Source organism: Ursus maritimus, unplaced genomic scaffold, assembly GCF_017311325.1.
Source record: "Ursus maritimus isolate PB19 unplaced genomic scaffold, ASM1731132v1 scaffold_9, whole genome shotgun sequence".
NCBI lineage: Eukaryota > Metazoa > Chordata > Mammalia > Carnivora > Ursidae > Ursus > Ursus maritimus.
Genome location: NW_024427107.1, coordinates 33,851,687 through 33,877,382, shown reverse-complemented (window position 1 = coordinate 33,877,382; position 25,696 = coordinate 33,851,687). Strand labels below are relative to the sequence as shown.

Here is a 25,696-nt window from a genome sequence, read left to right as displayed (position 1 = left end):
AAATTGCTTCTGAGCAATGAAATACATATCCTCTAAACTGTTTTTATCAAATATACTGTCTCTGTTACGGGTTGAATTATATTTTCTCAAAAATTCATATTGAAGTCCTAATCCCCAGGACCTCAGAATATGACTGCATTTGAGTTAGGGTCTTTAAAGAGGTAATTAAGTTATAATAAGCTCATTGAGGTGGGCCTTAATCTAGTATGACTGGCATCCTTTAAGAAGAAGGAATTGGGACACAAACCTGACCAAGGTGAAGACAAAGTGAAGACACAGGGAGAAGATAGCCCTCTACAAGCCAAAGAGACTTAGAGTATTTCCCTCCCTCGTGACCCTCAGAAGAAACCAACCTTACTGACACTTTGATCTAGGACATTAATAATTCTTCCAAAACTGTGATAAATAAATGTCTGTTGTTTAAGTCACCCAGTCTGTGGTAATTTGCTGTGGCAACCCTAGCAAACTAACATACTCTTTGCTTAATTCTAATATAATCATTATTATGAATCTGAGATGAACATTTAGGCTATTGGGAATGCAAAGCCTCATTTTCTCATTTTCCACTATGGTTTCTAAGAGTTCCATTAATCTGATCAATTAATAAAGCACTTATGAAAAAAACACCAGAAGGACAGAAAAAGGAAAAAAAAATAGTTGTCTCATGGTGTAGGGCCAGAGAGGGGAACTTTGGGGGAATGAACTGTTCCTTATATTAAAAGTCCTTATGCACATAGTATTTTTTAATTATTTTCATGTTACTTTGATTAAATTAGATAGATGGAGATGGGTAGGTGGGTAATTAGAAAAGAAAAATAAATAAACCAATGGGCAATGTGATCACGTTTAAACAATTCAAATCAACAATGAAGTTTTGTTTAATCCTCCACTTATAAACTATTCTCAGGGGCATTTTGACTCTTTAAAGTTCATAAGCAGAATTCAAATCACCCAAGCAAAAGTAATTGGCTGCTTTTAAGCCAAAGCCCTGACTAGCTACAGCGTTGCCTCTAGGAATTAACGAGAACAAAATCCCGATTAAACAACTAATTGGCTTGTCTACTAATGAAAAGAAAAACAAAGTACATTGCTCTATCTTGAGACAAAGTCGTAAAAACAGAAGTTTTCAGAACCACCTCAGAGAAAATGCTTAAATCGTTGACAATAAAATCCAACAAGGTGAAGCCTAGCGAAGGGAACGATGAGAATAAACGAGGTCCTGACCCAAGCAATCAGCTTCAGCAATCCAAAAGACAGGTATGCTACATTCCTAAATCAGTCTTGATTATCATCATTTTTTGTCTAGTGATGGATTTTTGTCCAGTGTTTTAATATATACTTTGGTGTGTAAGATTGCTTTGCTGTTTCACCTGCTACCATTTGGGTCATGCTATTTGTCTTTGGAGTTTTATCCACATTGTTTTATATATACTAGATATATTTGCTTTATTTTTTGTATATTTGCTTTAAAACAGATTAATAAATGTTTAGAAGACTACATTAGGAGTTGGAAAAGCCAAGTAAGACTTCTCATTGCTGATTTACATTTCTACATAATCTAAAATGAAATAATTTCTCAACTATTAAATAGGCTATATGAATTAGTTTAAACAAAGAATGTCAAGCATCCTGGCTGTGGTAAACTACAGTTTAACAGTAAGTGCTCTAGACTAGGAGTTCTTGAAAAGGGAACAGTTTTGCCACTCAAGACAATTGACAATGTATGGAGTTATTTTTGGTTGTCACAGCTCAGGGGTAGAGAAGTTACTTGCATCTAGTGAGTACAGACCAGAGATGCTGCTAGACATCCTAGAATGTACAGGGCAGCCCTTCACAATATAGAATTATCCAGTTCAAAATTTCAATACTGCCGAAGTGGAGGAACCCTGCTCTAGATAAGTATTTTTCATAAGTTCTAGGTCTACTCATCTGTAAAATGAAGATAATACCTGCTTCGTAGCCTTGTTGTATAAACTAGAAACAGTATATCTAAAGTGCATAGTAGAACCTTCCCAAATGGCTATTATTATTATTATTATTATTATTATAAGTAATTTGTGTTTATATGACAGATTTAAGTTCAAAGTGATAATTATATGATCAATATTCACTTACAACTATCTATAGAACAATTTTCATAAATTACTGACTAGATTTACCTTAAAGTGTTACGTAAGATTTTTAGAGCAATAATTATCTTCCCATCTAAAAGAATTGGATGAAAGATGTCAAGCACAAGCAGGAGTGTACCTCAGGGACTAAAAAGCATGGTCTAATGGTTCAGGTTTAAATGAGCCTAGAGTATAGAAAACACCAAGATTACTTAGCATTGGCCCTGGAAAATTTGCCTTTCATTTCTGATTAACATTGACTGTGTTTGCAATGGAGAGCAGATACGGAGGATGTGCTTAACATTGCTTCATGAGAGTGCCCTTGACTTCTTTCTAATTCTCATTCTAAAATAAATAATCCTACACTTTGAAATTATTTATATGTTTAAAAACTCATGGGATATCACAAATATTGAACTGGGTATTTTCCTTCAGCTAGTCTTGTGTTTCTTGCTGGGAAAGTCACTACAATGATATCTAACCCCTGCCTATCATGATTATTTTTCAACAGAGCACATAAAAATAACTAATACATTATTCTCTCAGAGAAAGTAATAGCTAACAATAATTACTATGTGCCAGGCAAGGTGCTGTCCTCTTCCGTACTATTGTATTAAATCTTCAGAATAACCATGAGACCTGTTATAATTTGCTGCTTACACACAGCTAACAACTGGCAAAGCTTGGACTGGAACCCTGTTCTGACTTCAGCACCTGAGGGCCAAATCTCTAGGCTATACTTCTTCAGAACAAATGAATATTAGTTGAATCAACTTTCTAAATACTCTACTTGCAGGATAAAGGAATGTTAGCGAGAAGGCAAAAAGAACAAAAACTCCTTATAGAGTTTTCTTTCCTTCAGAAACAATAATACTGGAGAAGTACTTAGACTAGAAACAAGTAGAACAATTCTTGTGTATATCCCATAACATTCCGACGGTACTAATTTATGGATGTTAACATGAATTCTTCTGGCATCACATTGTATCTTAAAAGGCATATTCTGGGAAATTATTTGTGTCTACTCTTTAGATTAATAACACGTTGGCAGAGGAAGTAGTTATTCTCTAGTTTCAAATATGCTAAATATTAAAAATGACAGAAAGTTAAAACCATTTTTTATCCACAGAATATAATGTTTTAAAATGGCATTTAAACAACAAGTTTCTGAAATACAAATAGATGATTTGAGGCCTATAGGAAGATATTCAGGAATGAATAAATCAATTTGCATTGTTCTTTTAAAGTGTCATTTAAAGGGTTAGTTCTCAACCAAAATATCATAGGTGACTTCCATTTGTCAATAACCAATAAATCAAAATCTGTAAACTCAGACTAATCCAGAATAAGACACCATTCACATAAATCTACATTTGTATACATAAAAAGGCTATGATGAAAATTGTTTGAATAGCATCATAATATAATGTAAAAGTACTTAATTGAATTCAGAAGGCTTTACCAGTACTTCATAATATATCCAGGGATCCATATCCTTGTAGCTACTTAATCAATTTCCTACTCAATAACATAAGAATAATAGTAGCTGTCTTGCCGAACACATATGGTTACTGTCAGGCTTAAATTAAATCATCTGATTAATTTATTTTCCAGTTTAAAATGTTCCTGACATACAGTGCCTATAAGTAATGTCAAACTCCACATCAAGGCTTATGAGACTCTCAAGGCCCTTGTCCCTGCCTATTTAGCTAGGCTTATTTTCTCATACTCTTTTCCACTAAACCACTTCTACTTTAGTCTCCCCCAACCTGTATAAGAGTCACACCTTGAAGTTTTGGTAAACAGGCATGCTCTGCCTGGAATATTTTCCATGCCCTGTTCATCCAAAAAAAAAAAAAATCTTGATTTGTAATAGTCTTCTCCCTTTCCTTCTACTCCAGTGGAATTGACCACACCATATTTATGCCCTGTTCTATCCTCTACAGACATTGTCTCATCACCTATAACACTTCCTTGCATTTACATTTTTGTGTGTTTGTTTCCCCTACTAGACTGTGAACAGCTTGGAAGCCAACATTTCTGTGTTCTAACCTTATACCTTATTTCACTCTGTCCCCATAGGAACATCCTCAGATATACACTGACCACATCCAGTGAGACATACATACATTTCAAAGGAAAGCTTAGATGCTCAGACAAATGACGAGGTAAAGGCAAATGAAGTTTAAGAGAAGAATAGAGCTCTGAATTAAGAAACCAGACCACTTTCCTCTCTCCATCACTTTAAGTTCTACTACTAAAGACATAGACCAGGACCAATACTAGGGCTGTGGGGAGTGAAGACTGAAATTGGGAGGAACATGTGCCAGGGAGATGCAGCAGCCACACTGACAAAAGGAGAGTACCTGAGGCCAGCAAGCTGTGAAGGTCAGGGCTGATTATCCAATAGTAGAGCCAAGAATATTCATTTAAGTACAAGAATTATCATTTGTAGTATACCTGAAACAAATGATAAACTTTAATGATTGGCCTGATCACTGAATGAAAAACTCTGTGTTTTATTTTACATTTAAATTTATTTTATGTAAATTCGTGGTGTATAATCTTTATTTTGTTTCTTAAAGAGAGAAAACAAAAGTGAGAAGAAATCTCTCCAAACCAAGATGACTCCCGTCACATTTGAAGAGTCACACACCAAAATACAAGGTCAGAACCCAATCTATTGGGAAAAAAATCTATAAAGTAATGCATATCTCTCTGAAATGTGTTACCTTGACTAGGTGAATCACCTGGTAAATCATACCTGAGTTACCTTAAAGATCTGAATGTTTATAAAAACATTATTTCTTCATTCAGTCACTTACTCAATAGATGCATTTTTGTTACCTACTATGTGCCAGGCATTGGTCTATGGACTGGAGACACAGTAGCAAACAGTATGGGCCAAGTCTGTGTTAACATAGGCATATAATGAACAATATAATTTCAGATAAATGTTAAAAAATGAAATTGATGTGTATTGTACATGTTTAAGGTTTCAATGCTCAGACCTCTGCTCTTCTTCCTTTAAACTCTCTCCATTAGAAATCGCATCTATTCCTAAGGCTACCATAACTCATCCCTGTATCAGTGATTCCATAGCAGATCCAATTCCTTTTTTAAGACCCTATCCAATATTTTCTGAGTAACCACTGGACATATACACCTGTATGTTCTGCTACCATTCTGTTTTACTATGAGTTATTTTATAATAGCGATGGTTTCAAATCAACAGTTCTTCTCACATAAAAATACAACCTTAATGGTATGAAACCAAGGATCACATCTTTGGGATGACAAGTTTATTCTTATTCTTGTTATACTTTTTTCAAAGTGTATTTGTAAGCTTAATTTTTCATAGCTGGTAATAAAAACTCTTGTGGAAGCTTCATTTAACAGAGAAGCTTTTTGAGTGGAAAGGAAAAAATAGTTTCATTTAAATCTGCAGACTTAGCATGTCTTCAAAGGCTTTAATAGGAATAACAGTTATATTTAAGATATTTTGTTTTGAAAAAGCAAAATTATTAGTGTTTAAAGATAGTCTTTTATATGTGCTTGGTATTTTTATATTCTTCACTTCAAAACATGCAGGTGCAATGTCACAATATCTGCAGATGTTGATTTCTGATTATAGAACTCTTATCTTCTGCAGAGCTGGTTTAATTTTTATCCGCCATGGAAATGAAGAACATGATACATTTTGGATTCAAATAAAAAATAACTTTCTAAAGTCCTCTTTTGATTATAATCATCTTTTTGGGCTTCCACTTCACTTATAGTACATTAAATCCTTCTTTAAAAAATGTTTTGGTACCAGTAGAGGATATGTAAATGACTTCTCCAATAGTTTATAATACTGTAAGGTGACTTAGTGTGGAAATGGATCAGAGTTAGGTGCCCATAGCTAGTATGGTATGGTAGGTTGAATAATGGCTCCTCAAAGACATCCATACTGTGATCCCTAAAAACTATGAATTTGTTACATGAGGGGGGAAAATGCTGATGTTATTAAGTTAAGGATCGTGGTATGGGAAGATTATCCAGAAGGCCTCAATATAATCAAGGGGTTCTTATAGGAAGAAGGCAGGAGGGTCAAAGGCAGAAGAAGATGGGGTGATGCAATCTGAATATGGAGAAAGGGACACACACCAAGGAACACAGGCAGCCTCTGTAAGCTGAAGAACAAACCAGTGTTGTTCTAAGCCTTTCAGCTTGTTTGCTACAGCAAGAGAAAACTAATCTATATGGCTTTAAAATACCCTGTACTTAAAAAAGTAACAAAAAAGACATAAGAAATTGAGTTTTGCTTCAATCAATAACATAAATTCAGTATATCGGAAGTATATTGTACTAGAAAGAGCACTGGTTTTGGAGTTCGACACGCTTGGATTCAAATTATATCTCTACCACTTAATAGCTTTGAGTGGCCTTAGTCAAGATAGTTGACATCTCTGAGTCTCAGTTTGCTTGTCTATAAAATAAGGATAATACTGTCATCAATCTTCTAGGTTGTGGGTACAAATTAAATTAGTTAATACATGTAGAACATTTAGCACGGAGGTTGATAAATTCCAACGTTGAGAGAAGTCAGATAATGTAAATGAGGATCATGCATGCCCTGTCTAAAAAGGCCAGAGGCCACTCAGCCAACCAATCACTGCCATGTGGGGATGAGAGGCAAGTGCTGCCAAACATTGAGAGAGACTGCAAACACAGATTTTAATTTGAAATCTCCCAATTTTTAAATGTCGACTTTTTAAAATGTTTGAATACTCTCTTCTTAAATCACTGAAATAAAAACTGACTGCAGCATTTCTCTCTGCAGTCTACCCTGGACTGCTCTCACTCCCATCTACTCATTTCCCAGTCTAAATTCCAGAGAGAATGGTCTGACTGACTTAGATAACAAACATCATTCCCACTGGGCACAGCCTACAACCCAAATCACCAGCCAGCTGTGGACTGACCACCTTCTTTAGGTCAGGTGCCCATCTGTGTGCACAATCAATAACCATTCCTGTGTATAATACAGAACAGAGCTGTCTTGCTAAAGATGAAGAGGCAAGGAGAGCTGATCAGCTAGGAGAAGTTAAGCATAGAGATTATTCTTTGTTTTAAATATCAAACAGAAGACCACACTCTTAACTGCAAAACTTCCTCAGTTTCCGCCTATTTTATAAACTGAAAAGAAACTCAAGCTAATGTGGATTGGATGGTTTTTATTTTTATTTTTAATTTTTCTGATAAAATGCCATATATTTTATAGTTTGCATGATTTAAATATATCTGCACAATTCAATTAAATCAAACTATGCTTTTAGGCTTTTTTTCTGCTACAGAATATAGCTATTTGTAAGAAGTTGCATTCTGGTTTCCTGATTCCTGAAACACTGTTAAGTAAATAAAATCTCCTGCATGTCTCATATGTGTCAATACTGTGCAGATCTGAAAGAGTTAATATATTTTTTTTAAAAAAAAAGATAATTTACCCCAGTCGGGCTAGTGGAACACTTTGTGTTTATATTACATTTTTCTTAAATGGAGTCTTTATCTAATCCTCACAGAAATCCCCATGACACAAGTATTTCTCATTTTATGGATGAGGAAACTATTATAGAAAAGCACCTTATCCATAGTCACCCAGAGAATTAGTGATGTAAGGATTAGAGTTCTGTGTTTAGTACCCAACACCACTAACTCACCACACTCCTTAATCCATGGACATAAAATGTATTTTCTAGATAATTAATCCCAGTTCAAAAGTACCTGAAACTAAGCATGACATTAAGAGAGGACAGGATCCTTCATCCTGACACAGTACCAAAGCTACCTTAGATGGATCTGTATTTTTTGTTTGTTGATTTATTCATTACTTTACTTGTGATGATGTATCTTAAATTTTTTTTAAAAAACTGCCTAAATATAAAAATCCTTTCAGGACTTTCTGGCACTTAACGCTGACTAGAGGACTTCTAACCTCTGACCCAATGCAAGGACTCCGTCTTACCTCCCTTAATGCAGTCTCCAGCATCTGCTTGCATACCTTTCGCTGCCTCACAAAGCCATATGTTTCACTATTAGACAAGTTTAGTTGTTAGAATGTTTGGGATTTTGTCTGTCTGTTTTGTAAATCCCATTGATGGATCTTTCTTCTGCCTTCTGGTATATATGAACTAAGTCTTTTCTATGCAACAGCTCTGCAAAGAATTTGAAATAACTGCTATGTCTCTAGTTGGTCTTTGGTACTTTAGCTAAAGACCCCAAGTTCCTTAACCATTCCTTATGAGATGGTTTCCGGAACTCTCACCTACTCTGATTTCTTCTCCTCTGGATTTTTTATAGTTTTCATGAGCATTTCTAATGTACAGTATTACATTTTTCAAATTCTGTGGCATGTTAGGGCATTCCTTCAGGTTCCATTTTATACGTGTCACTATAACATTTGTCAGCTTCCTCCATGCCATTTGACAATCCACAAAGATATCATAAAATTTCAAGTATGGTCAAATTGCTATAATTAAAATTATTGTAAGAACACTATATATTCCAGTAACTACAAAATTAAACACAGGCTGAGTCAAAAATACAATCTTGAGAACCAGAGAATAATCATAAATTATACACTCTTAAAACTGTGTTATTCATCATTTTATTCCAAACGTTCATTCATTAAGATGAAAATGATAGTGTCATTTATGCATGTAATCAAAGTACTTAGACTTAGTTTTTGTTAATTCACCTAACACCTGATTACTCAGATATTGTTGGTATCTAATAAAAGGAGGTTTGTTTTTGAGACAGAACCCACAATGTATTTGGGGTTTTAAGAGTTAGAAATCCAACCAAATGATATTATCACCCACATCAAACATTCCAACAAATGAAAGCATTTTCAAGTCTTTTCCTTTTTATATCCATCTAAAAAAAGCCAACTGAACCAACACCTGTCTAATTCACAACCTTATTCCCAATTAGGGAACCCAATTAGGTTCTTTGGATTCCTCCTTTTCCAGCAATTATTTAGTGCCACTGATAAAATGTGGAAGGTTAATGGCTTTCTGCATCACTTATTTCCTCACTTGAAGACAGAAGCAGATGTTTCACACCTGCACAGGTCTCTACAATGCGCTGCTACAAGGGGGCCAAACAGTCTGAAACGGTATTACGGAGGTCCAGGGTGAGACGCTGCCAGGCCAAAGACAGAATCAGCCAGGTGTGTGGAGGGCAGATTCAATACTCATTCTTGCACATCCAATAAAAGCAACCATATCAGAACACTTTAATTCCAGATTTTTCTATCTGCCGTGGGCACACATTCCAGGGCAGAATTTGACTAAGTGTACTGATGAGATCTGGCAATTGCTACACGATGTGCAAAGAGCACAGTTGGCAGAAAAGATATACACTATTCATTTGGGCAGCCACAAAAGAGGGAATCCTGCTGTCCATGTGTGAAGCTGGGGAAAACTACAGTGTGAGGTTGACAAAAATTCACCCAGATGCCAGACCAAGATTTGCAGTGTATTTTAGATTTCTTTCGTGATGAGGATGATGCAAACAATCTGACCATCTGTTCCCACAAACAAATAACATGCTGCATGGATAAAAAGACACCCACACTGACTATAGTTGACAGTGATCCTTTTGTTTTAAGTTCTCATGAGTATGTTTAAAGTTGTTCTGCTTTGAATCCAAGAATGGGCAATAACTGGTTTCTTATCTTCACCAACGAGCTGTGATTAAGGATTTATTTTGTAATTAAAATGCTTATCCACAAAGCAAATTAGGCTGGAATTAATTTTTAAATAGCCTACACTTGCCATAGTAAAGGCAGTGTCATTTTAGAAGGGGTTGGTAATGTCTAGAAAAGATCTGGTAAGGTACAAGGATCTAATTAGAGTTAGTTTAATCCAAATGTTATGATGATAAACAGAAATTCCTTATTAGAAGGGAAGAAAAGAACTGTTACAGAATAGTCAGTCATTTAATTGGTACTAGCAGAAAAGTAATACTGTAAATGTAATGCATATGCTATAGCTTGAATGAGTAATGGAAGTATGTGATGCAGCTTATATTCACATGCTTTTATAAGAAATGGTCAATAAAAGCCTCTTAAGAAATACTCTGTTTTACAGATTCTGCTTGTTTTATATATTTAGGAGGGATTTTTTTATGATTCTTTTTCTCATATTTCATGCTCTATTTCAATACTAATTTAGGGGCAGGGATGCAAGTGCTCCTAGAAAAATATGTGAACACAATGGTTCATAACCCTTTTTTGGCCCAGACTTCTTTGAGGAGCTCATGTTAACCTTAAATCCTCTCCGTGTAAAAAATGTATATGCATCATACAGTCTCAAAAGTTCCAATCCATGAGTGTACTAGACATCTGTGGCCAGAGGTTAAGAACTCTGCTTTAAAAGATCTTAAAGTAATTACCCCAGTGTTTGTAGACATAGGAAAAAAATTTGGCTGTCACTTTCCTAGGCAGCAATGTAGTATAATGTTAGAGATCTGAAAAATGATTTTTTTTTTTTTTTGGTTAAGGAGAAATGGGAAAATATGGCTTGACCCAAATACATAGGGAAAATAGGTTCTTCTCTCTTATTTCTACCAAAAGCCTCTTAGTACAAAATGACATATTGAAAATGCAATTTTTTTACTCTGAAATCTGTTCAATACTGATAAGCTCACTAGTGTACCACATGTGCTTGTATAAAAGGGACCCTATCCTGCACTCTCAGTAAGATTCCATACACGTGGAAACATTTCATCTGGAATATAGTCTTTAGACACAGACTCCAAGGACATGATTATAGTAATGGTCCTTTGTATCCTAAGTAAAGTTAGGAATTTGGAGGTTTTTCATTTAAAGCTACTACTGTGGTTTCTATCTTTTAGCTAAAATTACTATAGTTCCTAAATAAATGTACGTAGGAGATACATAATGAAGAAACTTGTTTTCGGAAATCCAGAGGTTTAAGCTTTCTTAGTCATAGACTTTTTAAAACTCTCAGTAGTGAGTCCATTTTATGATTCCCTTTATTCCTGAAACATGTTCCTGAAAAGTTTTGTACACTGGAAGATTTTAGATGGATCATAGGAATTTTCATATTAAAGGACTTACATGGTAAAAACTTTTGTGAAAGTGAGTGATCACACCCATGATTTATCATTTTTGTGAATCCAGATTTTCAATACGGGATTGGCTTAAGTTTTTTCAATTATAGTTTATTACAAAAAATAAAAGTTACGATTTGAGCATTGATTCTAATTTCCTAAGCACAGTGCATCCAATTAAAAATAAATTAGAAACTGTGGACAATGAATAACTATTAAATTTTGTTCATTCTATTTCTTTGCTCCTTCTATATTTTCCTTTTACATTAGGCCATTTACTTTCATTAAAATCTTCTCTATAATCCAAATACTTACCAGTGAATTGATTATTCTCTTTGTACACTACAATTTAAACTATATTAATTAGAAATTGTATTTGTAGGCTTGAAGGGAAAATTTTAATTTTTGGACTGAAAATTAAGCTAATACATATTAGCTTGCATTGCTTATTCAAAAAGGATGTCATAGCTAAAGATGGTCAAACCAAAAACAAAAATTGGTTTCACTAAAAAATTAGAATGCAAAATTCTAAAATAATGTCAATGATATCACTTCTGCCTGTTTTATTTTTCTGAATTTTATGAGACTTCAGTTTCAGCCACAAATTATGAATAATACTTTGCAGAACTGAAAAGGGCCTTTTGAATGATTATTCCTTATTAATCTCAGCTTTGCTAGTTTCTAAGAGAAATATGCTATATGAACCTTTTGTTACATAATACACCAACTCTAAGTATACTTTTTATCAGCCTGAAGATATCTACAAGGTAACTTCTCCTGCATAAGGTCCTACTTTGTTTTAGCAGAAATCCTAGAGGAGGCATTCCTAAGACTGTTTTAGAGAAGCAAGCAGCGTCTCTGTAATTTATGCTGTCCAATATGGCTTATCAAGAGTGGCATATATTCTTCTGTGTATATGTTGTTTCCTTTCCATAGATGAAATCTCCGAGAAAAATTCGCTCAAAGATCTGACCACAAACCCTGACCATCAAAATCTGACAGAATCAAAAGGAATACTTCCAGAGCAGAAAGAAATGGAAACTGGGAAAGAAGTCGTAGTCAGGTAAGAATCCAATAAAACACATAATACACGTTAGATATATTGCTCAGCCTGCACTGAAGAAATCAAATGCTTATTCCCTACTTTAGCTGAGCAAAGGTCAGGACAACAGTAGTCACATAACACAGAGGAACTGGCTGGAAGTTAAAGCTGGTTTCTTCTATCCAGTTCACTCTTCCTTACTAGCTAGTCCTGGCCACTAACCAGGATCTCTAGGCAGCTGTTTGGCTATAGGCCAAATCACACTAGCAAAAACATGGCAGTCACATGTCTGAGTCATTAATATCATCATGGAAACAGCCTACATATTTACTAGGCATGAATTTTAAAAAGAAGGAATTGAAGACAACATATGATTCTTCTCCGAGTTCACAAAGAAAGTCATTCCAATTCTGTAAATATTTTATTGTTTAATTATTATTTCCTTTCATCTACTAAAGAAAGTGTGGCATGATAACCAAGAATAATTACAGAAACAGGTAATCTGTATGCCACTGAAGGAATACAGTTTTATAAACATTTTCCACAAAATTATTGGAAATATCACAAAAGAGATGACAATTTCAATGTGAATCAGTGAATCCACAATAAAACACAACTAGGAGCCCCTTCATTTTGCCACTTCTTGGCATGCTATTATGTGCCCGCTGATCCAATTTGAATTGCTTAATTATAGTTAATATAATTGCAATAGGCTCATGAAACAATAAAAGCATACTCTTATTTAACAGGCAAAAAGAGTTGTCATTTAAAAAGAAATTAGAAGTTATCTATTCCTCCCCCCAAATCCCTCTCCGCACTTCTTTCTCAGCAGCTCCTCCACTGTTAAATGATGTGCTGCCAATAGGAGTTATAGTGATAATCTACAACCCAATGTATTGCAGGATGAACGATAGGCATCAGAAAGAGAAAGTGCATTTTCAGTAAATACAAATTTGGCTATATATAAAATTAAACAAGAGCTCACTCTACCACATGCATACATGTAAAAAGCTGTTTGACAAAAATTAAACCTGACATACTATTTAGGTAGAAAGAGTTTAAACATGAAACTCTGGGACAAAGACTAAAATCTTACAACTGAGCTAAGTAATTATTTATATTATTTTTATAACTATTGGTATTTATAGAATGATTTGCAGTAATTTTAGGTCATTATTATCTTTACTCTACAGATAAGCAGCCAAGGCACAAGGAGGTTAATTAGTTTGCCTATAGTAATAGGGTCAGCTCAGCCAAGATTGGACTGCACAAGACTCAAATTCCTCAGTGGAACTTTTTCCTCCCTCTCATCAATACACTTACTTTAATCAACGGCTTAAACTTCTGAACCAATCTCTATTTCTACCATTTATTTTAATATACTTTATTTTTTGTAATAACCAATGGTGATAGGTATGTTTTCAAAGGACTGAAGTAAAAGCCATAGCTAACATTTGAGGGATATATTCCTCTTAACCCAAATCCATTTCCAGTATTGTACTTTTCTGAAATATGAAAATGGAAAACTTTCAATTACCCAGAAAGTGGGTCAATCAGCATATCTCAAAAACACAAAACTCCTTGACATTACCTCTAAGACCATGCCTGGTCTGTCTCTTCCCCTACCTTCCTTTCCCTCTACTCCAGTCACACTGGCCCTATTTCAGTCTCTTGTACCTGTGAATTGATTTTTCTCTGGAATAATTGATTATTCTTTCTGCAATATAGGCAGCAAAGTGGCTTGAGAATTATTGACAAACTGAGTACATCCAAATTAGCTTAAAACTCTTACTTTATTGTTAGATGGCTGGTCACACTTTTCCTCAAGAATGAGTGAAAAACAGCTGCATTGAAGGAGCAACTTTAAAGGGTCACTAGAAGTTCCAGTGTCACTTTTGACTAATATGGAAATCCTAATGTCCCAATACCATGTACAACTTACCAAAGCCTTCCTGTTTTGATTTCATAGGCATTAATAGTATCATATCTAGAATCCTAGACAGCAGGGTTTTTATACATCACTAGAAAATATCAATTATAAAATAACTTCCAATTGACAGTGCTATTTCACAGTACTCTCAATGAGTAAAGATCACTTTGGTATTTGCAGTTATTAAAAATCAACGTCTTTAACCTTGAGCAAGCCAGGTTTTAAAAAGTTTCTTTTTTCTAGAAAAACATTAAGGATTTGATTGATTGCAGGCAATAGATGCTTGTGCGTGGCTGCTTCTCACCTCAATTTTTGAATTTGCAAAAAGTTATTTATAAATAAAATTTAAAAGTAGATTTCTTGCTTTAAGTGCATTTACATTATCTTCTGCCTTAAGCCCTGTATTGAATAGGGATTATGTGTCCAGGCTGATCAATAAATATTGAAGAGAATGCATGTCATAGATTTTGTTGTCTCTGTGTGTGAAGCACAGTTTGATATTATTGATTACACCTTTAATTTCTGTCATATTCAGAAGATGGGCAGAGATGGATACCAAGAGAACTAACAGTATATATATACTGTACTATGTATACTATAGTATATATAGTAAATCTGTAGGTATATATTATATAACAGATTTTTATGTAAAGAATTGGATCACATGATTATGGAGGCTGAGAAGTCCCAGTATCTTCAGTCAGCAAAGCTAGAGGCCCAAGAGAGGCAATGGTGTAGTTCTAGTCTGAATATGAAGGCCTAAGAACCAGAACTGCAGGTGTAGTTCCAGTGCAAAAGCTGGCTGACTTAAGACCAAGAAAGAACCAAAGTTTCAGTTTGAGTCTGAGGGCAAAAAGAGGTCATGTCCCAACCTGCAAACTGGAAGAGATTTCTAAACATAACCCAACTATGCTGGCAAGCCAATCGTGGACTTAGAGTTCCCAGATCTGTAAGAAATAAATTTCTGTTGTTTACATAGTACCCAGTCCCTAATACTTTGTTACAGCAGCCTGAACTAAGACATCACCAACCCAGCCCCAAACTCTTTAACATAGAACCTTTGTAATGTTCCCTTGTGACAAGGGTCTCAAATGTTGTTTTGTAAGGATAAAAGAGTATAGATATGCGTTTAAGCCAAATTCAGATATTATGTCTATTTAGCTATTTATATAAACACAAAAAGGTGAATAAAGTTTATATTATTATTATAAAGATGTAAATTCATAAAATAAAAATCACTTCTGTGATTTTTTTCATCCAGCCTTCAATAAGATTCTAAATAAAACCTAAAACTAATTTTCTAGCCACAGTAATAATATTTATCTCAAATACATGTCAGCCCAGGAGGAGATATTTTTCAAGATATCCAAGTATTACATGTCCACAGTTCTGGCTGGAATCCGTTTATATTAAACTAGCTTTCTTTCTTTTATCCTTTCTTTTTATATCCTTTCACAACATTTTCTAAATTGTCTATCCAGGAAAAAGAAATTCTTTGCAAATCTTCCCTGAAAAAAAGCAACCAATTCATTATCTTGTCAGATGAATCATTTAGCTTCTGAAAGACATGAGGTTCACCCCTGGAAGGTCCCATTGATGCTATTTGTCCATTACCAAGAAAAACGGCCTGTTTCTGACATTCCATCTCAGCACATTCTTATTTTTTAATATAAAAAAGTATATTTTGATGGACACTAATGAATAGCAAGCAAAAGAAGATGTGTTTTGCCTGGAAACATCAAATAGCTATGTCTGGTAAAGGAGACAGAGTTGAATGGCTGATAGGTTAAGTGGTTAAATGATGAACAAGCAAGTGAGTGAAACGTTCAGAGTCCGTGACTGGGATGCACTGCAAGACTGACTTTTACAGTGTAGTATATGACTCTTCATCACCATTGCTACCCATAATGCCAAGAAGGAAGGTTATTTCTATGAATAGTCTTCTTTGTTCATAATAGCAATCAGTCTCTATTTGGGTGGTTTTAAAATAGGCAATCATTTCACAGCAGGAACAATGAGGACAGAATAGAATTCAGAATCTTATCAGCACTCATAAACACTGCCGTTTATTGTCTTGTAGCTAGAAAAAGCAAGAATCACTGCAGTAAAGATGCTTAAAAATCCATATGTGATTTTATAGTTGAAATAGAAAAGGAACGTCAGCTATCGAGTTTACCAAAATAAAATACAATTTATACTTGAATAATTTAAAAGCTTGTAAAAAAAGGAAGTCAGTTACATATTTACCAAGTTTATGTAATGCATAATAAAAATGATGCACTATTACTTTAAGCCCCAAATTAAAATTTTCCTCTGTGGTAAGAAATACCTTTATATTTAAGCATTGTAGACACTTTTAAAAACAGATTGGCATCTGTTTTAATAATGATTGCTAGCTACTATTTCCTAGCAGTATGGCAGACTAAACATTTATAGAAAATTCTATGGGGAGACTATAATTAAAAATACTAGATAAAATATAAAACCTACATTTGAATTCATGCCTGAGCTTGTGGGAAATAATTCTATTGTTAGAAAGTTTCATGGATTGGTGTTTACTCTGAGAATTTATTCCAAACTTTTATGGCCGAGATCTGAGTTAAAATGTTTAATCAATGAGACAAAACCTGGGGTTAAACTACATATGAGGACAGGTTGGAGACTCCTCCATAAAACTAGAATTCTAAAGGGTAACTCACTGGAAGGTAAACTATCCTCCAGAGAGAAATAGTCTTTGTTTTTGTCCTGGCTCTGAGTGGAAAAAAAGGAAAGAAATTTTAAATGGGGAGAGGAAAGGAGAGAGAAAAGAAGAGGAGAGGAGAGAAGGAAGGGGAGGGGACAAAAAGGAAGGAAAGGAAGAGAAAGAAAGGGAAGGAAAGAAAAAGAATTCTTAGCCATAAGCATTATTCAAATACATCTGGAACCAGAATTCCTGTGACATCTGTATCCTAGAAAAAAAGATTGAGGCTAAAATAAAATATTTTAAATGGTTAGGTTTAAGAACTGACATATCTGCCAAAAACAACAACAAAATTTGGAAGGAAATAGTCTTCAAAACTATGTCTCAAAGTATCCACACAGATAAAGTTCTAATGAACATGAATTCACTATCAACAAGATACATGAGGAAACAAATCACTGTGAACAATACAGCAGAAACAATAAACTTCAACATTAGACTTTTAATATTTGCAGATGGTAAAATGATCAAAAACAGCACATAAAATAATGGCATCATTTGGGGTATATTGGGGCACCTGGGTGGCTCAGTCAGTTGAGCTTCCCACTCTTGGTTTCTGCTCAGGTCATGATCTCATGGGTAGTGAGATCGAGCCCCAAATCAGGCTCCAAGCTCAGTAGGGAGTCTGCTTCTCCTTCTCCCTCTGCCCCTCCCCCCACTCTCACTCTCTCTTTTTAAAATAGATATATAAATCTTTTAAAAATAAGTGTATTAAATATATTTAAAGAAATGGAAGAGAAGATTGAAAATACGGCAAGGGAACAAGAAATTGTCAGAAAAGCAAGGCATTTTTGCAATTGAACTAAGCAGAACATGCAGAAATGAAAAATATAATCCCTAAAATTAGGAAGTCAGTGAGCCAGACGGAGTAGACAAAGTCGAAGAGTCAGTAAAGTGGATGATAGATCTGAGGAAATCACTAGAACTGTACCATGGAGAGAAAAAGATGGAAAAATATAAGAGAGAGATTAAGAAGCAGGGAGGGAGCGTGAGAAGGCACAAAATGCATATAGTCAGAATTCTAGGAGATAATAAATCAAATGGTGGAGAATCCATATTCAAAGAGGGAATACAACTGAAGAAAGACAGTAATGTTCAGATTCTGTAAACCAAATGAATATAAATCAGCATAAATAAAATTAATTAATCCTAAATATATTCTAGTAAAATTAAATAGTATAATTAAAAGTGCAAAAGACAAAAAAAAATGTATTTAACTTAGCCAGAAAGAAAATACAGACTACCTAAAATAGGAGAAGTAAACTAATATCTGACTTCTCAACAGTAACAATGAAAACCAGTAGACAGTAGAATGACTTTATCAAGATTCTAAAAGTAATCTAGAATTCTATACCTGGCAAATTATTCAAAAATAAGGGTAAAATATAGATATTTTCAGTCCAACAAAAATGAAGGGAGTTTAGAAAAATTTCATGTACTGCAGAGAAAAGAAAAATGATCTAAGAAGGAAAGACTTGAATTGGATTAGTCAAGTATCAATCAGGAAAAAAGAGTTTATTCTAAATATTTCAAGATGAAAGAAATTAAATACAAGAAATGTGGTAGTGTAAAAATTGTTGTAAGGAAGTGTGGAAGAGCAAAGTTCAAAGGTGGAGATTCCAACACGGAAATTAGGTAAGTGCAGAAAGCAGCAGCCACAGCTTCCCCATGAATTCAAAACTGGAGACTAGCAGTAGAAAATAGAGTCCGAACAAGGTTCAAGAAGCAACTGATGCTTCTGGGGAAGTATGCTCTAGTTTTCTGCCAGATAAAAACTGAATTGTGCTTTCCTTTCAACTTCCAAATCTCCTACAAATGTCTGTCATTGGTGGAATCTAAATCAGAACCCTCCTGACAAGGAATTCTCAATAATAAGGTTCCCAGGCTTTCAGCCACTCTCAGTAACATGAGAGAATGTAAAAAGGAACAGAAATGCTATTGCCTGAAAACAAACTATCCAGCACAGAGATTCAAAAAGTGAGCAAAGAAAATGCAAGCATGTGGATAAATAGAAAAAGTTATACCATAAGATAATCATAATAATGTCTAAATTGGGGGTAAAAAATTGTGATAGAATTAACTATACCCTCTACAGTGAGGTGATTGGCATACAACAGAATTAAGAGTTTGACTAATTTTAGAACTTCTTAATTAAATGTATATGTTAAAACATTTTGAAAAAACCTAAATTAGTTGAAGCAAAGTATTTAACCTCCATATGCTAAATTTATATGGTTTTAGTACCAAAGATAGTAGATGAGAGAGAGAGAAAGGACACAAGCAATTCTTTCAATTAGAAAATGAAATTGAGGGGGCGCCTGGGTAGCGCAGCCGTTAAAGCGTCTGCCTTCGGCTCAGGGCGTGATCCTGGCGTACCGGGATCGAGTCCCACATCAGGCTCCTCTGCTATGAGCCTGCTTCTTCCTCTCCCACTCCCCCTGCTGTGTTCCCTCTCTCGCTGGCTGTCTCTCTCTGTCAAATAAATAAATAAAATCTTTAAAAAAAAAAAAAAAAAGAAAATGAAATTGATAATTCCATACTCCTAGAGAGAGTGATTTTAAAATACTTCTTTTTGTTTATTAATAGAGCAAATATTTTAAAAGTCATTAAAGATATGCTGTCTTTGAACAACACAATTAACAAATTAAATCTAAAGGACATTTACAGAACCCTTATATCCATTCTTTAGTAACTATTTCTTCAGTAACTGAAGAATGCAGCTGCTTTAAGTTTACATAAAACATTACAAAAATTCATGAGATACTATGCCAAGGTACACTTTCAAATCTTCCAGGAGCTCTTTAAAAATACAAATGTTTGCATTCTATCCCCAGTAATTCTGACTTCATTGGTCTGGAGTGGGTCCCAGACATTAGTATGTCTGAAAACCTCCTCAGGTGATTCTATTATATATCCGGGATAGAGATACTATTCACTAGAATATGAAGTTGGTCTCACAAATTTTAAAGATTTTATATCATATTGAGTATATTTTCTAACCACATTGCAAAGTTAGAAGTTAACTTAAAAAAATAAAATTTGGAGAAAAATCTCACATAATTAAAATTTGAATCACCCTTTTAAGTGACCTCCGGGTCAACAAAGAAGTCATGAGTGAAATAAGAAAATACTCAGGAATGGGTTGCCTGAGTAGTATAGTTGGTTAAGCGACTGACTCTTGGTTTTGGCTGAAGTTGTGATCTCAAGGTCCTTAGATCAGGCCCTGTGATGGGCTCCGCGCTCAGCCTGAATCTGTTTAAGACTCTCTCTCTCCTGGGGTGCCTGGGTGGCTCAGTCAGTCAGGCATCTGCCTCCTGCTCAGATCATGATCCCAGGGTCCTGGGATCTAGCCCCACATTGGGCTCCCTGCTCAGGAGGGAGTATGCCTCTCGTTCCCCATCTGCCTCTCTCCCTGTTCACTCTCTCTCTCTCACTCATGTTCTCTCCCTTAAATAAATAAATAAATAAAATCTTTTTTTTCATTTTAACTTTATTTTTCTTTAACTTTATTTTAACTTTATTTCTTTTAATTTTTATTATGATATGTTAGTCACCATACAGTACATCATTAGCTTTTGATATAGTGTTCCATGATTCATTGTTTGTGTATAACACCCAGTGCTCCATGCAATTTGTGCCCTCCTTAATACCTTTCACCAGGCTAGCCCATCTCCCCACTCCCCCTCCCCTCTAAAACCCTCAGTTTGTTTCCTGGAGTCCATAGTTTCTCATGGTTCATCTCCCCTTCTGATTCCCCCCCCTTCATTTTTCCCTTCCTTCTCCTAAAGATCTCCCTACTATTCCTTATGTTCCACAAATAAGTGAAAGCATATGATGATTGTCTTTCTCTGCTTGACTTATTTCACTTAGCATAATCTCCTCCAGTTCCATCCATGTTGATGCAAATGTTGGATAATCATCCGTTCTGATGGCTGAGTAATATTCCATTGCATATATGGACCACATCTTCTTTATCCATTCATCTGTTGAAGGGCATCTTGGCTCCTTCTACAGTTTGGCTATTGTGGACATTGCTGCTATAAACATTGGAGTGTATATGGCCCTTCTCTTCACTACATCTGTATCTTTGGGGTGTCAGGTATTTTTGTTTTGCTTTTCTATTTTGGGCTTTTTCCTTTTTCTTTATTTTTTTAACTAGAAAATTTGATTATAAAGTTCACTTGGAAGAAAAAACAAAAATGGCCAGGAAGACCCTGAAAAATAATAGTAATAGAGGTAGCATTAGTTCTGCCAGATGCTAAAACCTTTTTTAAATCTCTGTAATTAAAAAAAAAGTGTGGTATTGGCACATGAATAGATAAACCAATAGAATAGAATAGAAGATACAGACATAGATTTAACTGCATGTAAAAATGTAGTTTCTGATAAAGTCAGTATCTAAAATCAGCACAAAAATGATAGATTTAAATAAGTGATATTAGAGTAACTGGATAGTCCTATGGAAAAAAACTAAAATTGGATCTGTCCCTCATGCTACACATGAGGATAAAAAAGACTTTGCATTTTTTAAAAAAATCATAAGCAAAAGAAAAAAAAACCTAAATATCCATTGCTACTTTCTGGGGGGATTAATCATTTTATTTTGGGATTGATGACAGGCATTTAAATTTTGTTTTGCATTAAGATACTTTAAGATTGTTAATGACTCAATCAACTTGATATCTTTGTGGTATGTCACTACCTTAATTTCATTTTCCTCTTTTCAAAATGTAATACCAAAAGTACAATGTACTTAATTAATAGTATAGAGTAAACCAATACATCATGTAATCCCAGGAGTAAAACAATGATCCTGATACTCAGTACGGTGCACTCTGAAGGACCATCTTTACCTCAAGAAAAAAAGGTGATTATTAGCAGTGTATATATAAGCATATATTATAAATAATATTCATATATTATGCATATATTATGCAAATACATATAAGTGTATATTTGGTGGTGAATTACTTGCTAGAGATTCCATCTGTGCTTTCTACTCTAAAGTCATTAATAATGCTGCCAGAAATGAGATATGGTATACCAAGATGAAACAGGCTAGTATCAGAAACAGCAAGAGTAATTTACTGATAGGTGGTTAGACATGAGTCAGCAGACAAAAGACAAAAATTTTGTGAGTATGCATAATAGCCTTGAGAGAGGAACAAGACTACAGACACAGTTTGTGGTCCTGTTTTAAATTATTTTCACAATTTATCATGGAGAGACAACAAATTAGTTGCCTGTTACCATAGAAAACCAGAGCAGATAAAACTTGTGTCTACTTTCTTCTTCTTGGCATAGAAAGAAGGAAATTAGACAATCTTATATTGTTTTATGACACCCAAGTTATGACTGCTTAAAAATGGGTATTCATTTTTACCTAGCAAAATGAAGGGAACCATAGGATGATTGATGCATTGATTGAAATTTTTGAAAATTTGCAAGTGGACAAATTCTGATTACTAGGAAGAAAGGAAGGCCCATGAATAAAAAACACTGCAGATATGGAAACAAGTCAAGCCTAACGATAAAAGAGACAGGAGAGAAGGGGCTAGTGAGGTGAACTTGAGTACACCTAGAGTTTCTTCCTTACTACAAAGAGCCAATTTGAGAGTTGCCACGTGGAAAAGTGCGTCCAATGATGCCAGTATCATCTGATGTTGTTTTTTTTCCCCAGAAAACCCCAAATTCTAGAAGTCCATACCTTGAATACTACCAAAATAAATTGAAATTCTTTTGAACTATAGGCCATAAAAACACAGCTATAGGTAATCGGTTTACCGTCTCTGCTTGGAAATAGTAGATTGGTTCTAAACAAGGTCACTGTTAAAAAATATAATTCCATAATAGAATTAGAAGTGTGGTCTATAGGAAAAACATTCATTAATGCTGTTTCCAGTGTAAAGCACTTAATAAAGGATAGAATCAAAACTATAAGAAGAATATTTTGTGTCTTTAACAAATTTATTGCATTTATTTCAAGTACTGTTTTTATTGTTAATTTTTGGATTTGGGTTTATATTGTAGTCTTTTTTAGATATTTTATTTTATGTATCTCTGTCTGACATGATTTAATAAGCAGTCTTCCATGTGACTAGCATGTTTTTGTAGCCAATCTCTTTAATGCATTTATAATAGTTCGAATATGCATCAATAGCAAGAGCTTAGAAAAGTGGTTTGATTGATTCTGTTTGAAAGTTAATTGACTGATGGAGGCTGGAAGATCTGCTTAAAATAGGTAAAATGGAAGCTCCCCATTGAGAGAGAATAAATGGAAGACTCACTGTGTTTCTTAAAATCTTTATCCCCTTGGGAAGAAGAAAGGGATTTGTCTACCTGGACTGGCATTAGCAGGAGGCAAGAACAAAATGAGGGGAAAGGAGTAGAGACTGAGGGGATGATACCTCCCTACCAGATGACAGCAGCAGACAAAAGAGTTGAAAGAAAAGAAAGAGATTTCCACCTAGTGAGAGAGAGTTTCAGGCATGGGAAGTGGCAAAACTGGCACATTGATTTGCAGCATATAGATTTTCAAGAAGCAGCAAAAACGCCATGCGGGTGAGTTAAGAGAAGCAACCTAAAGTAAGCTGGCCTGTGGGGGGAGTCAGGATGGGGAAGCTTATCAGACTCTCCCATACTTTCTTCTCCTTTTCTGAGCAAGGAAGGGCCTTGAATGTTTCGCATGTCAGCAAACAAAGGTATGCCTTACGTATTTACTAGAGTGAGGCAATTGCCAGAAGGACAATTTTATCTCAAAATTTTATCTCAAATGTTTAGCACAGGATCTAGCATCTAGCAAAGATAACTGCTTTGTGAATAAAACATTGTGTGTTTTCTCTACTTCAAGTAGATTCCTGGAAGGGGAATCACAAAGTGAAATACATACGTATGTTTCAATTCTGATGGAATTTTTATGAGTACAGTTTTTGCCTTAAAATTGTCCACATTTTAAATATAGGAATCTTTTCAAATATGTCTCTCTTTCCTACCCATGAAATGCTTAACCGTTCTTCCTTAAATGGAAGGTAATGTTTTTATTTATTGTTATCTTCTAGCATCCCATAGTGCCTGGACAGTTTGTTAGATAATATAGTAAAACGTGAAACTGAGGGTTTAAGTGTCTAATAATTCTATACCAATAAATGTTCACCCTAATGCTGCTGAGACAAGTAACAGTCTAACAACTAGTTTGTGTGCCAGCTGTCGGCTAGGTAAATTGTTTCTACGCATTCTGATGATTCATTTCATTGTGGTTGTTGATATGCAATTGTTCACCCGTGCCTTTATTTGAGCATCCAGCTCAGAGAAACAGGACTCTTTGAGCACAGCCAAGCACTAGTTATTGTAAGACATTGACAGACATAGAGTAACAACTATGTTTTATAGGAAAAAGCAGCAAGGGGATAAGTTGACAAAATAAGAGCGATCAGAAGAGAAATTCCACATCTCTTCCACCACCAACTGTAACAGGTGTCAGGGTCTGTATCTGTAGCCATTTATTCAGCCTTTGCTCTTATCACAACATACGAGCTGAACATATTTGTATCTAAGGCCAACTCCTTCACTTTGTGCTCATCCCCTTTCCTCTACTCACTGACATCTCTCCCAACAATTACTTCCTTTCTCTTCTGCAACATCTGATTTTTTTCTTTCTGTTGGATTATTTTTATAAGCATATAAACATGTTGTGGCATTCCTCACATTTAAATAATAGCAACAAAATGCCTCCCTTAGCTCCAACATGAGCAGCCAGCTATTGTCCTATTTCTCTTCCTGCCTTTACAGCAAATCTCAGTTACCCATACTCATTTTTTCTACTTCTTCTCCTCCCATGTTCTCTTGAACCTGTAATCAGAATTTGATTCCTTCATTCCAATAGCTTTTACCTACTTTTGTGAAAGTTTTTACTGGTTTTGTCCACCTTTACCAAAGTCAACAATGCCCTTTACACTGCCAAAGCCAATGGCCATTTGTTAGCTCTACTTTTTTCGAACCATTGGCAGCAATCCACAGTTGATCCCTCACTCCATCCTTGAGACACTCTCTTCATTTGGCTTCCCAGGTACCATTTTCTCTGACTGATGCCCTATCTCACTGGCCTCTTTTCTCCATCTCCCAGCCTCTAAACTTTGAAGACTGCAAGCCCAATCTTCAGGCCCCTTCTCTGCTCTACCTACATACCCTTAGTATCTGATTTTATCTGGTCCGATGACTTCAAGCAACACTGACACGCTGATGACTCCCGAATCTATAGTTTTAGTCCAATCTCTCTCCAGAACACCAATTTGAATTCCAATTGCCTACTTAATATCTCTACTTCAGTGTCTACTTAGACATGTCAAAATGTACATGTCCAAAATCAACTCTTAATTTTTTTCACCTTTTCCAAACCTGTTCCTCCTGAAGCCTTCATTATGTTAGTATAAGGCATCTTCATTCTTCCATTTGCTCATGCCAAAAATTCACCTGTTCTTTCTCTCATGCACTACAGCCAATCCAGTAGCAAATTATGTTGGCTCTTTCTTTGGGGTATAATCAGAATTTTATCACATCTCAGCACATCCACTGCTACTACCCTAGTCATTCATCTCTTAGTAGCTGTTACAATATCCTCCTAACCATTCACCTAGCTTCTATTCTTTGTCCCTCTATGGTTTATATTCAACACAGTAGCCCAGGTGATGATGTTAAAATGTAAATCATCCCTTTCTCCTCCAGATCCTCTAATGGTTTCCCATACAACATTGAGT

At 35.1% G+C, this 25,696-nt stretch overlaps 1 protein-coding gene across 1 annotated transcript in view; it reads left to right on the top strand.

Moving 5' to 3' along the window:
• Window positions 1-1,146: 1,146 nt before the first annotated feature.
• The window catches only part of CNGB3 (cyclic nucleotide gated channel subunit beta 3), a 131,784-nt gene continuing 107,234 nt past the window's right edge, over window positions 1,147-25,696 (top strand). The window contains exons 1-3 of the mRNA XM_008689117.1: window positions 1,147-1,257; window positions 4,697-4,778; window positions 12,168-12,294. Of these exons, the coding sequence (XP_008687339.1) occupies window positions 1,147-1,257; window positions 4,697-4,778; window positions 12,168-12,294 (320 nt within the window). The remainder of the gene's footprint in view (window positions 1,258-4,696; window positions 4,779-12,167; window positions 12,295-25,696) is intronic.